This window comes from Nicotiana attenuata, chromosome 2 (assembly GCF_001879085.1).
Source record: "Nicotiana attenuata strain UT chromosome 2, NIATTr2, whole genome shotgun sequence".
Taxonomy (NCBI): Eukaryota; Viridiplantae; Streptophyta; class Magnoliopsida; order Solanales; family Solanaceae; genus Nicotiana; species Nicotiana attenuata.
In genome coordinates this window covers 44,666,869-44,681,278 of record NC_031990.1, presented here as the reverse complement: position 1 = coordinate 44,681,278, position 14,410 = coordinate 44,666,869, and the positions used below count along the sequence as shown (strand labels likewise).

At 36.2% G+C, this 14,410-nt stretch overlaps 2 protein-coding genes across 3 annotated transcripts; one reads left to right on the top strand and one right to left on the bottom strand.

The window, feature by feature from the left end:
• LOC109208500 (40S ribosomal protein S4) lies at nucleotides 509-2,821 on the top strand. The gene is made up of 5 exons (XM_019371626.1): nucleotides 509-607; nucleotides 1,242-1,319; nucleotides 1,416-1,596; nucleotides 1,890-1,987; nucleotides 2,137-2,821. Exons 1-5 carry the CDS (start codon nucleotides 605-607, stop codon nucleotides 2,569-2,571), a joined length of 795 nt encoding a protein of 264 aa, XP_019227171.1. The 5' UTR covers nucleotides 509-604; the 3' UTR covers nucleotides 2,572-2,821.
• Nucleotides 3,267-12,760, bottom strand: LOC109208490 (protein PLASTID TRANSCRIPTIONALLY ACTIVE 12). Of its 2 annotated transcripts, XR_002065173.1 has the most exons (12): nucleotides 12,598-12,760; nucleotides 12,456-12,523; nucleotides 11,277-11,960; nucleotides 10,862-10,974; nucleotides 9,749-10,008; nucleotides 9,246-9,367; nucleotides 7,556-7,624; nucleotides 7,090-7,143; nucleotides 6,840-6,941; nucleotides 5,479-5,597; nucleotides 4,549-4,862; nucleotides 3,267-3,520 (listed from the first exon to the last, which is right to left on the bottom strand). XR_002065173.1 is itself a non-coding variant. In XM_019371613.1 (11 exons), exons 1-10 carry the CDS (start codon nucleotides 12,629-12,631, stop codon nucleotides 5,502-5,504), a joined length of 1,602 nt encoding a protein of 533 aa, XP_019227158.1. In that variant the 5' UTR covers nucleotides 12,632-12,760; the 3' UTR covers nucleotides 4,381-4,862; nucleotides 5,479-5,501. The 2 variants fall into 2 exon arrangements, 1 of the variants encoding a protein (XP_019227158.1); XM_019371613.1 differs by lacking the exon at nucleotides 3,267-3,520 and having other exon boundaries at nucleotides 4,381-4,862.

Sequence of the window (14,410 nt, the reverse complement as noted above, 5' to 3'; positions counted from 1 at the left end):
TACTTTACATTACTGAAATCAGGGATTGAGAGATAGAGCGAGACGTAGAGAGAATTCCCAATTCTTTGCAACAACACCCAATTCAAACAAATAATATTTTTTAAAAACCTAAATTCGAATTCAAAGATTCAAAGCTTTATAATAGTTATCAATGGTGGAATCGTGGGTGAGTGCAAGATACGTGTGGGAGTGGGTGGGATGCGGAGAGAGAAACGCGGGATGAGTGGAAGATATGTTAGAGTATTTTAGGACACTAATTATTATCATTAATTCCCTTAAAATGTACATAAATGGTAATTGGGTATATAAAATATAATTATAGGAAAACTTGAGTAGGGAGGGTAATATAGTTTTATATAGTGTATAGGAATGTAAAAATCTCTTATCGGAATTTAAAATTTAAAATGAAAAACAAAAAAGTGGAAACAAAATAAGCCCAATCAGAAGACAGCCCAACTTACTTGGCCCAAAAATAGTTGGGCACTAGCGAGGGCATGTGCTAAAGTATTTAAAAGACATTTTATCTTCAACTTAGGGTTTAAGACTCAGTTATCGGCGGCAGCCAACTTCTCCCGGCAGCTGTTCAAATCGGAAAACCGCCAAAATGGTACGTTTTTCTCTTCTTTAGATCATCTCGCCTAGGTTATTTTAGCTTATTACTTGTCTTCTGATAGATCAGTTGTATCTCAGTCCTCATTGCTTTTGTTAATTGTATCAGCTTTACAGTTGCTACTTGATTGCTATGTGATTGTGCATCAAAGACGATATTCTTTTTTATTCTATATATTTGTTATTCACTCAGTAATGCATGGTGTTGATCCCAAGTTACACTGGTTAATTTTATAGCTCGTGTATGCTAATAATGCCGATTGCATTATTTTGTGCTTCCATTAGATATTAATTGGGGTTTTAGAATGATAAAAGAATTAATGGGTCAGCTTTTTTGATTGTATTTTGTTGTGCAAAGTCAAATGCCCTTTATCTTAATTACGGACAGTGCAATTTGCGTAGTAATTAGTACTTAACAGTTCAATTTATTGGTTCTATGTATTGTAGAATGTGTTCTTACCTATGTGTAAAAGATTGCACGTGCTTTGTATAACATGGATTATTTTAATATAAAGCTGAGGAACAGCTCCCTTTCTTGTAAATTTAATTCATATAAGTCTGTAAACTTTTCGGATTTAGTTTTTGGAAACATGATACTGATATAAACTTGGTCGTTTCTTATTTATGTATAGGCAAGAGGGTTGAAGAAACATTTGAAGAGGCTCAATGCGCCTAAGCATTGGATGCTTGATAAGCTTGGTGGGGCCTTTGTAAGTCAAATATAGTTTCTTAATAGTCTTTTTTTGAATAACACTGAATAGTTTCCTGCTTCTTGACCTTACAATTCTCTTTGTTCTCATCTACAGGCTCCCAAGCCTTCTTCTGGTCCACATAAATCAAGGGAGTGTTTGCCATTGATTATTATCCTCAGGAACAGACTGAAATATGCTTTGACATACGGTGAGGTCATCTCAATTTTGATGCAACGACAAGTTATGGTTGATGGGAAAGTTAGGACTGATAAGACTTACCCTGCTGGTTTCATGGGTAAGAACACATCCATTAGATAGTTTTTCATTTAAAAACATTTTGGTTTATGGTTTCGTTGTTTTCTGTAGTGCTAAGTTTTATTCAGTTCCTTGTCGAAATAATAATGTTGATTAATCTATATGCACTTGCTTTCACAGTTTCAAAGACAAATGTTGATCACTTCGTCATCAAGTTTTTCACTTAAAATCCTTTTGCTTCATGCCTCTTTCGTTTCCTTGTATCGTTTCATTGCAGCAATGCTTGTTGAATCCCTTGGCATATTAATAATGCTGATAATTTCTTTTATATAGATGTTGTTTCCATTCCAAAGACAAATGAGAACTTCCGATTGCTTTATGACACTAAGGGTCGCTTCCGTCTCCACTCACTCAGGGATGAGGAAGCCAAGGTCAGATTTTCATGCTCTTGATTTTTGTACTGAGCCATCCGAGTAAATAATCTTAAACGTTTAGCATATCTGTACCTATTTCCTGTTTTTATTGTTTCTTTGGGATGCTGCGTTGTTAGAGTAGTCACATTGTTTTCTGCTATTTGCAGTTCAAACTTTGTAAGGTTAGATCGGTGCAGTTTGGACAGAAGGGGATTCCATATCTCAACACTTATGATGGAAGAACAATTCGCTATCCAGATCCCCTCATCAAGGCCAATGACACCATTAAGCTGGACTTAGAATCCAATAAAATTGTCGACTTCATCAAATTTGATGTTGGAAATGTGGTCATGGTGACTGGTGGTAGAAACAGGGGACGTGTTGGAGTTATTAAGAACAGGGAGAAGCATAAGGGTAGCTTTGAGACTGTTCACATTCAGGATGCCCTGGGGCACGAGTTTGCTACCCGTTTGGGAAATGTGTTCACTCTTGGTAAAGGTACTAAGCCGTGGGTATCTCTTCCTAAAGGAAAAGGTATCAAGTTATCTATCATTGAAGAGGCTCGCAAGAGGCTGGCTGCTCAATCAGCTACAGCTGCTTAAAATGGCTTTCGTTGAGCTTAGATAAATTTAGCAGGTTGGACCATGTTTCTCTTTGTTTAGAGATACCAATCTTATGTGCTGTGCTAAATTTAACATCTGTGTACCCGGGTACTGTTGCACCAAGCTCTTTTGTTAGGAAAACTGATTTATGATAAACGATTTGCTTTTTATGAATTTGAACTGGATAGGGTCACTACATCATTCTATAGTTCAATTGGCATCTAGTTCGGTGTCATTTAAATTGTTTGTCCACAGGTGTTTGAGTCTACTTGAGTCACCTTTGGTACAGCCCTTTCGGGTATTAGCTGCTCTGCTGCTCAATGCCACACCGTTGTCGAAATTATTGGTGAACAATAAATTGCATCTGGTTGCTTAATAAAAATATTTGTGATCTGGTTGTTCGTCCTTTTCTTTTATTGTAAGATAATAAAAGGTTCGGCAATTATTAAAGAATCCCAACTTTAGCTCGTAATAAAGACAAATTCCATATCAAAGTTATCATGTGATGAAGGGCAACGGTGTTAGAAACTTAGAATGCGACGTCAATAACGTCAAAGTTTATGAATTTATCCCGCAGGCAATGCATAACTTTTGCATTGAAGGGCAAAGTACAAAAATGCCAATAATATTTTAACACTAGCATTTGTTAGTACTTGAAACATAGTAGTAAAATATATCTAGGTACAATCACAGGAATTATAGAAGATACGAACGTGCATAACTTAAATGAAAGAGTTGAACAGAACCGAAAACAGAAATTGAAATATACATTTCCTTAGGAATTCTGTCTAAAGAGCTAGTTAACTCTTTCTACTCTTACATTTTGTCCGTTTGAATGAACCATGAAAGAAACGCCTTGTTCAACCTCTTTCAAATATACAACATTGGATTGGAGGGCAATAATGCAATGTAAACTCTCACGTCAATCCCAAGACTGGTAGATCGTTGCCTGCATTATACAATAGAATGTGAAAATATAACAGGATATGTCAGTATCCATTTGAATACTAGTTAATGGGAGAAATCTTGAATTGTTTCTTGATAATTTGGCCATTGACTTGTGATATGATTGAAACTTGCTTGACATTGTGAGCGATTCCATTTGTATGTTTTGCTCAAATGGACTCTACTTAATACTGTCAAAGACCTCTCAAGTTCCTCATTGTCTCTAAAGATTGGCAAAAATCTTTGCTGTTGGCTTCTGTCATCTACCCCGTATAGAATTTCATTAAACTTCTTAGTTGTTTCACTAGGTCTTCATCTGATTCAATTCTAGATAGTGTTTGCACCTTCACAAAGTGTTTTGTGCCACTAGCCATCTTCACAAATCCCTTTTCCCTATCAAAGAAAACTCGACAGCAGAAGATGTCTTAGGTGTCGCAGCTCATTGAATCCAGCAGGCAAATTTCCTCACATCCAATGTTTGAACATCTCTCCAATTCAATAGGACTATTAGCCTGTTTGGCCAAGGTTCTCCAAAGCCAAAGCACTTTTTTCTTTTTCAAAGCTGAAGTGTTTGGTCAAGTTTTTAACAGAAAAAAATAGTGCTTTTGAGGAGAAACACAAGCAGATAAAAATAACTTCTCCCCCCAAAAAAAATTGAGAAAAGTACACTTAGAATCACTTTTTAAAAATTTTGTCAAACACTAATTGCTGCTCACAAGTAAGTAACATATGAAATATATCATAGTGCTCCTACTACTTCCCCGCTTTTTCGAAACAAGCCATGTGGCGCATTTTTTTTTTTTTTTTGAGTAATTCTGGAAATTAACTGTTAAAACACTTTATGAAACGTGAACACAGAACTAATTTCTTTGGAATGCACTATCCGGAAATTACTATAAAAGCAGCTACAACCCTGAACCATAAATACCAATAATCCAATATACACTCCCTTGTTCAACTTGAAACGAATACAAGACATCTGAGTTTATGTTAGAAAAGATAATATCTGATGCTAATTTCAGGTTAACATACCAATCATAGCTGTAGAAGTTTTTCACATTTTGTGCGCTGGATACAAGCTACTGTACTAGCATTCTCCCCTCGTCATTTGCTTTACACAGGATAATCAGAGTTACCCAAAGCTTTCTATCAAAAATCTACTCTTCTGGGGCGAAGTTCTTCACTGAATGCTGTTTTAGCTGTCACAGCAACATCAACGAATAACTGTTTTGCCGTACGTTGGCCTTACTGCCAGATCTTATCAATAATTCAATATATGTTCACCGACTTCATCATAGGGCAAGATGCTGCTGGCATCATGACGGGGATACAATCATTTGCTTATCCTGCAAGGTAGAAATGAATTCTCTCATTGATAAAACAATGTGGACATTTGCAAAAAAAGTAACACCCACAATATGCAACCGAACTCTAAATCAAACTCATGCTCCTGATTGGCACAAAAGGGCTAAATCAGAAGAGTGGCTTTCTAAACCAGCTCAACGAGAAGATACGGTTGCTTTACATTCTGAATTTTCACTTTTCCAATACCACTTTGAAACAGGATGTTTGCACCCCAATCCAATAATCACCAACTAGCTCCAACGTTACAGCTCTTCTAGAATAGCCCAGCAGACAGGAAAGCGCTAAACTCCAGAAGCATAACAAGAACAGAGGGACAGTAAAATGATGAGAATAATGTCTCTTAGTAGAGAGATAGGCCCAGGAACAATAAAGCATCAAAAGATGCTTGAAAGGGAACCCTGGTTATTCCTTTAACCAGACAAATCCAAATAAATGTAACAGAATTCTACAATTAGACAAAAAGACTCTGCATAATGCCTCATCAAGTTGAAACAAAAGGTTATTTGAAAGTATATGCAGTAAATGCACATAACATAGATGCATTCACCTAAAGAAATTTTTGTTAAATGCTTCCACTTTCAAGACGAATGAACTCACCTTAATAGCCTGGCATCCATCAGTCACTCATCCTCATCAAAGTCCATGAGGAAGTCCGTCAAATTCTCAGAATCATCTACAGCTTCTTCCAGAGACATGTCTTTCTTTTTGGTTTTTTCCTGCAACGTCATGAAGTGCATGTTGTTGTGAAGCTCCAAATACAAAATACATTAAGAAGATGATAATAGGGATGAACTTCTACCAATGTTTGTTATTCATTTCTTCGTAAATTTCAAAGAGAAAAAGGTTGGATAGATAAAGACAAGAGAAAGATAAAAACAAGAATGCACTGCTCTATGGCAGTTCGTTAGTTTAAATGGAATTAGGATTGCAACATATTCTGAAGCACCTTGGAGAACATAATACTCATTTCCTCTAGTCATATTCTGCCATGGATTAATACTGAAGATAGAAATGACTATTGACTCATGATGTAGACAAGACAAGTTGACCATGTACTTTAATCCATAGCAAGACACTTCTTTCTTAGCATATTAGTGAGAAAACGCCCGTGTTCAGCACGAGCTCAAACTAAGACGTGAGCTTAAAAGAAACCTGCTTGTTGGGATTTTAAACTTTTTTTTAGACTCAAAATAATCACTCAAAGGCAATAACAGGCACCATCAACGGCCAAGCAATTTTAGAACACCTTACCCTTTAGGGGTTTACTCTTCTACTTAGGGGAAGACATATTAGGAGTGCGTTAGAGTGAAAAGGAGATGAAATGGAGTGACCCGAAACTTTAAAAGTTGGAAATTTGTGTCTATACTAACAAGTGAAACATGATCCAACTAAAAAATGCACAACTTTTAATATTGAAAGAATTTGATCATAACTCCTGGAGAAAAATTGTGGACCTTGAAGCCTAGTTTCTAACGGTTCGAATCATTCGCCATTTGGATACTTCTACACAGTTTTTTTCTAATCCTTTTCTACAGAGTTATTCTTCTTCTGTTTTGCGGGCAGGTTCTATTTTGGCATTACCAACCCCATGTAATTGCTCCACGATTCCCTTCAATTTTTTACCAATTCAATACAGCAAGCATCATTTTCTTTTGTTCTAGAGGGAGGTGGATCTGCAGGACTGGTTCATCCTGTAGTATTAATTTTTTTCCCCAGCATCTCTGAGCACACATTGAATTCTTTGAGGGAATGATTTGCTATAAACCATGTAGGAGAATATGTATAGCACGAATAAAGCAGTTTTTGGTAAGTTAGACATCAAGTAAAACCAAATTGGTAACCAACTATATAACAGTATATAACAAAAACCAATCACCCTTTCAATGGTGTCAACAAATCGAGCCATATGATCAGAAGGAAACACACACAAAAAAGATGATCACTAGAAAGCAAATTACCTTTGATTTGCGAAGCTCAGGATTGCTTTTCAAAACACTCCAATTTCGTGTAATTTTCTCATCCCCCTCCTCAACTTCAGCATCACTTCCTTCTTCTTCGTCCTGAACCACCAAGAAAAGTTACTTATAAACTAATAATTGGTATATAATGCCTACGTAGCAAAATAGTAAATTCAAAAGTTCAGCATAAAGCAGAACAAAGTTCATGAAAGACCAAATTGAAGCAAAGAAAGGATAAGAATGATCTCACATCATTTTCACCAATGTCAACAGCTCGTGCCATGGCTTCATCAATTTCCGCCACCTGTTGCAGAGAAGAAAGTACTTTTTACTGTATAGGCTCAAATTAAAGGAGACTGAGACAACTAATAGAAAGCAATATCTGGTTGTTGATGACTGTAAGATTATTTGATGCATATGTAAAGAATGACGAATCAAGTAGACAACAGCATGCCATAGTCAAATTTGACGATTTTATGCTCAAACTATCTGCGACATATTTATGCGTGAGATCCAGAGTAGTTTTGCTCGTACAATTTAAAAAGTAAATTCTAGAAACAACCAAAAGATAAACGACTCATTTGAAGCTTTTTACATGTATGCCAATTCACTTGCAGTACTGCAGTAAAACAACAAACGCAACTGCAAGGAATAATGCCTTATACGCCAACCTCAGAGATGAAACGAGTCAGTAAAGCACTATAGTAAGTTATTACCTCAATTTCTTCTGTCTTCTCTTTGGCCAGAATTTTCTCTAGCTCCTCTCTTGATATTATTTTGCCATGCTGATAACAAAATGTTCCCATAAAACCAGAATATAATCAGCAAATGATAGGCTAATAAAACAGGTATATCAACTCTAGACACAGCTAACAACAACTATACCTGTAGCTTTTTGTTGTTTGAGTTAACATGACAGTTAAAAAAGTATGCTACAATTTATCTACACCATATAGGTGGTAACCATCTCCCATCAGCAACCCAAACTAGACTTCTTTTGATTAGATGCATCCCATTCATAAAGCCCAGTAAAGTCAAATCTTCATAAAGTGGAACTATCGGCAAGATTTGGGTTGACTAGTTGCACTCCATCCATCTCAGTTTTCTTTGACTTACCTTCATTTTTCATCCATCATAATTTACTAGACCATTTCCCAAAATTGAAAATTTTCCTTATCTCCAAAAGTAGAATAACACATTGAGAAGAGATATTATTCGCATTCCACATTAGCTATACACACCTAATTGTTTACTCATAAAAGAATTTCACAAATTGCATATCCCTCAAGTCTCAATCAATCAACTAAGCCTTAATAGTAAATTAGTTGGGATCGGCTATATGAATCCTTTGTATGTTCCCAAGGGATGGGTAAGTGGTTGAGATGTAGAAAAAACAACTTAAAGATCCCAGGTTTGAATCCTAACTACAACACTCAGTCTAAGCTCATCTGCCCTTAAAATTGGTGGCTGTAGCAAGCTGCTGGCGAATTAGTCGATGTGCTCGCCATCTGGCCCGAAAACCATCGTCATTTGAAAATTTATCTGCTTTATATCCCACACTACAATCCATTGCCTTATCTTTTAAGGAAACATAAGGGTTCTCTAACACTAGCATATATCTCATACTTAGTTCTACAGGAATTGCAAATCTCTAATTAGAATAAGCACCGGATCTTATGTAAGTGGCGCAACAACATCTAATCCTTAATAGCAAAAAGTTAGTATGGCCTACAACATGGATCCTTTGCTTCCATTGTATTCGTGCTAAATCCGCATTGATTCTGATTGGTTTAGGCCTCTTGAAAGAATTTCTGCCTGTAATTTTAGGTCTATTTTATCCAGTTTTAACACATTCACCACCTACCAGTGCATTTGGAGGTCTATGTAGAAGTCAAACCATTTCATACAACATCTCATTTTATCTCTTATAGGAGGTGCTACTTGCAACCTCTGTCAGATGTAATCATAAAACTACACATCCATCTTACTATCCCCATTTTACTACATTCATCTAGTGGACGACCTGCCTTGTTGTATCTGTATTTACTAATTACTAGGAAGTTAGCAGTAACTATTTTGGATAACCATCAACACCAACTGGAAATAGCAGCTTTATCTTTTTAGCTATTTGAGAGATTGAGCATCAATATCTTTACAAAGTACAAAAAATGCAACATCTCGCGTGAAAAGGCAAGAGCATGAACAACATTTAGTACAGAGTATCTTCATTTCCATTTGCTTAAACATGAAACCCATCATTATGTTTCAATTTTATAGCTTTTGATGATAAATGCAGCATGTAACTGCATTCACTGCATATGTGAAAAAGACCAGAAATAAGGTGAACAAAGTTAACTAGGCAGGAAGACCATGTAGGGTACTGAACAGCAAGTTGCTTGACCAAACCTCTTTCAGATAGGCCAACATATTTGGTGTTGGTTCATGGAAGTCTGGACCCCTGTAATCAATCACTTCATCTGGATCCTGAATGTAATTAATGGTTGGGTAAACTGGATCTCCACCCCAAACTGCACAAAAAGAGAAGAAGAAGAAGAAAAAAGCAAATTGTTGATTTCCAGTCAAAAGTGGAACAGAAAACTCAAACAAACTAGAAGAAAAGTTGCTTAAGTTTTAAACTAACTTATAATTCCAATACAGAAGAGACGTATTCTTTTTATACCTCAACCATTTCAGGCTATGTTCAGATATTTTTGTTAATAATAATAATTTGACAGCACTATTAATGGTAATATCCTGAAATAATAAAGATAAGAGCCCTATAACTACACTGGAAACAAAATGACTTGCCAACTTCTAGCCACCTTCACTTCTAAACCCAGCAGCATACATGAATACCCACAAGAAAAAAGCAGAAAGGTAGCATAGTTCAGCCAGAGGAAAGGAGATACTTTGTTTTATTTGATCCTCCCGCATTCTCATGGCCAATGGATCGCGAGGAATACGGATATCAGTTCCCATCATTATGCGGTATTCACGATCTGTTTGATGGCAGAACATTTCAATGAGTTGAGTGTTCTCATCTTCACCAGTCTCTTCAAAATGCTTTTGAATGGCTTCTCGTGAAGTGTCTTTCTTCCAAGCTTGGACCCACTCTGAGTAGTAGGCAATAGGGCCAATCTTTTCCATTTTCTCTTTTTCAGCCTGTAGCCTGCAAAACCCACTTATTAGATCTTACTTCCAAACAGAAAGTGTATTCTGGTTTCATCTTGAACTGGAAAACTAGATTACCAAGTCATTTCGCAAATCAAAATCTGTGGAATAGAAGGACAGAACAGTATAAGAAGCAAGTTTCCAAAAATATAAAATCAAAATGGGTCTCCGAGGGCATGGCCTAGTGGTTAAGGGATGGGATCCGAGGGCATGGCCTAGTGGTTAAGGGATGGGAGCAATGACCTGGAGATCCCAAGTTCAAATCGTAACTACACACTTGGTGTACGCCCATCCGTTCTAACCTCAGTGGACACGATTACCTAGCCAACATGTGCTCATATGCTGGATATATAGGCCGGTGCACTGGTCAAGGTGCGTGCAAGGTGGTCTAGACACCATGAATATAAAATAGTAACAAAAAATAAAATAAAAACCAACTGAAGTCAAGACTTGACTTCCAAAGAGAACCCTAAGACCAGCTTCGGAGTGCTTGCAGAACCAATAGCTTTTGAAAACATTAGATGAAGGCAAGAAGTAAGAGAAATGACATGGAGTTGATCCCAAATATGACCAACTTTTAACAATTCATTTATGTTAAAGCTATTTATAATTTACAAAACCAATATGACAAAAGAGAAGGTACAATGAATCGTTGCTAGACTCATTGTAATAACAATAATAAGCTCTCCAAAGAATAAATTCGAACACTTCCTAGTACAACAGTATACAAGCTAATGAATAAATTTAATACCAAATGAACAAGGTCAATGCTTTAACGTTTCAGTACAAGACTATAACTTGTAGAACAGAGCATGTGATGCAACATTATTAAGGAAAGTCGCTGATTCTACCTTTCCTCCTTATATAGATGTCTCCTTGCTCTGTAGAGTGCAGTCTCTGTCAACGTAGGATGGTCACCATAGAGCTTTACCTGTCCTGTCTCCGCCATTGCTTTAAGAAACACCTGTTTCAGAAAAAAGAAAAAGAATCTCTAAAACTGATGATATCAAAGTGAAATTGCTTGAGAACCATGAGGTTAAAGTGGTTAGCACTGTATTCTTTATATTCATCTTAATAAGTCTCTCTCCAAAGATATCATTTTATCCAGTTTGGATTTGTATTTAACTATTTTACAATGTATCCTCATCCAGCAACTAGCATGAGCAGCGTTGACAGTCAACCTTGATTTGGCACAATTAAACTACACTGATTACATACTTTAAAAACAATTTAAACTTCTTAATAATACTTATTTAAGGTACTGACCGTTTCGACATCAGGCCGCCTCCTCTGCCACCTAGACCATTGCTCTTTTTCAGGCTTTCTCCAATTCCACCATAGTTCTTCACTAGTAAGTGGCTTCTCTATTTCCTTCTTTGCCTTCGGATCAATAAAAGGGTGGGGCTTTCCGAGTCTTTTATCCAGCTCATAGCCTGTCAGCTCCTCTTCTTGTTCAGGCTGATAAATGACATACTCCGAGGAAAGATCCTTTGGCTCTTCTGGTAAATTATCTGGACTCCCCGCCGAATCATCAGAAATTATATTGATTTCTGAAGGCTTGGAAGCGGCAGCAGATGCCTTGTACTTCTTTCTTCTACTTCCAGGGTTTTTTCCATAAGATGGGGTTCCAGTTGAAGTACCAGTGGGTTCAGGAGCCCTGGCGGCTCGAACCCGACTAGCTGTGCCTTCTGGCCAGTACTCCTGCCCAGGAATACTAGCGCGAGCTCCAGAAGCTGGTTCAAGCTGCCCAGAAGTGGAGTCCATATAACTGTGATAAGGGTAACGCTCAACAGAAACCTGCTCAAAGGAGCCCTGAGAGCCCTGAGAGCCCTGATCCTTTTCTTTATTCTCACACTTAATACAAGGAGCTAAAGGAGCCTTTTGGAATGGACTGCTGGAGACAAGTTTGAACTGCCATATTGAAACAGGGACAGTACCTGTAAACAATGTCTGGGTGGGTCCCAGGACAATACAATACATACTCCTGTTAACAAATTGAACTCCAACTCAGACTTAGAAGGGCTCATGTTTAGTTAATCTATACAGTTGGAATTTCCTCAAACCTGTACAACTCCCAGTTAATTTTTTGGATTTTGTTGGCTCCCTTATCTTTTAACTGATCCTTTTTTGTATTTTGGAGCTGACATTATCATCTTTTTTGTACTTATTTTGCATCTTCTTGATGCCATTTAATGACAATTACTTACTTCATAAAAGAATTAAAAAAAAAATAAAAAATTGAACTCCTAGAGACAAACAATTTTTCAAAAGTTCTTCTTCTAACCTATCATCTAACAATAAGAGATAGTAATAGATACAGAGTACAAAACCGTCAAGAGAAAAAAACAGAAATTTATGAAAATTTTCACTGATGATTAACAAACTTAATAAAGATGTGTAACACCTAAAGATAAACGCCAAAACAAAAAGGAAATCTAAAAATACCTTCCGATATGGGCAGCAAAAGCTAGGAACAAATCCATCAGTAGAGACCATAGTTCTCAGTCCTCTATCTGCAAATACAAAAATTGCAATTTTATACCAGCAGGAAAAAAGAATAATTAAAGCTGCAAAAGTAAAATTGTACCTTGATACAAGGAAGTAGACAATACAGAAGCCATTGCTGATGACCTCCGCACTATACAGAAGTGAACTGGGGGAGTCGCAAATGCTTAAAAGTAACTCCTTATCCTTTGTCCTTTGCTTGGGTTTAGGAAGGGCTTAGGATAATGTGACTCTACTTTCTCGGGTTGTCTTTTAACCGTAACACAAATTCGGACCGGGTACCAATTTCCGCTTCAAACTAGTCCTTACCCTCTAGCATACTTTTTCAATTCAATTTAAGCATAGTTATTTAGTTCACTTACTGCCCTTTCCTTATATGTGTATCTTAGAATGCGTTCAAGGGTATTTATGTATTCAAAGCTCACGTCCCATGCTTATATGATTGGGATATTAGCCCGCGCCAGAAACTATTTACATTCGGTTGCCGAAAAATTATATAAAATTTGTATAATTTTGTATATAACATCCAAAATGTATATATATACAAAAATTTATATTTTTTGGCTATTATTTTGAGAGTGCTATACATTGTCATTTTCAGTATATTTATTTTATTCTAATAATAAAAACATGGTAAACTTAATCATAAGTAATTTATATACACATTCTTACCTCAAGTTTATCACTACCTAGGCTAGGTAAAATAATACGTACAACATCAAGTGTGGACAACTTTGGTGTGAATAAAATATAAATTATGCCGAGGACAAGTTCAAGTACTCGGCTAATGAAATAGTACAAGTATTATATTTTAGGTTTTTTTTTTTTTTACAAGATATTTTAACTTGAACTGGCTAGCAGTAATTAAACAAACTAGTGTATTCTATACTAATAAATATAAAAGTTTAAAAATCACTTAATTAATAATTTGCTTGAGTTATAAATAAAGATTAAATTAAAAATATATGTTCATGAAAATGTTGAATGTTGATTTTTAGCCGTAATTCTCATTTTGCGTTTGTGGCGTTCAATTAATTTTTCTCTACACGTAATGTCATGTTTATTACGCATAAGTTAAATTCATTTCGGAGTTCAAAGACTAAAATTTGAAAGAAAATCCGCATTATGACTGACATTTTAAGAATAACTTCATGTATTTTTTCGTTTTATGATTGTTATTGCCTTTTATAAATATATTTTGATAGATTTTTTTCTAAATTTACTCTTAAAATAATAATAAAATCATTAAATATAAATAAAATCCAAATTAAAGACAAATATGCCATAGTTTCAGTCTAAAAATGTGATGACCCAAAAGGTCATCACTTGTTTTAAAATGAAATTCTACGTTCCGAGGCCTTAAAAGAAACCTCTTTTAGCATCACTTCGATTTGCGTGCGCAGTCCGGGTGTGTAGCCGGAAAGCCTATAAGTGAAAATTTGCGAAAAATGGTAAATTCTGACTATAAAATGAATTAATTTGACCTCGAGCAACGTTTTGGGTAAACGGACTCGGACCCATGGTTTGACGGTCCCGGAGAGTCCGTAGGAAATTATGGGACTTGGGCGTATGCCCGGAATTGAATTTCGAGGTCCCAAACCCGAGAAATGAATTTTTAAAGAAAATTTTATGAAATTATTAAAAGGATTTGGAAATGAATTTTGATTAGAACATGTTGGTATCGGGCCCGTATTTTGGTTCCGGCGCCCGATACAGGTCTTATATATGATTTATGATAATTATGTGAAGTTTGGTGAGAAACTGAATCCGTTTGACGAGATTCGGACCTTAAATGCAAAATTTGAGGTTTTAAGAAGTTTTGAAATATTTCATTGATTTTGAGGTTTAATTCGATGTTTATGATGTTATTTTGGCGATTTGATCGCACGGATAGG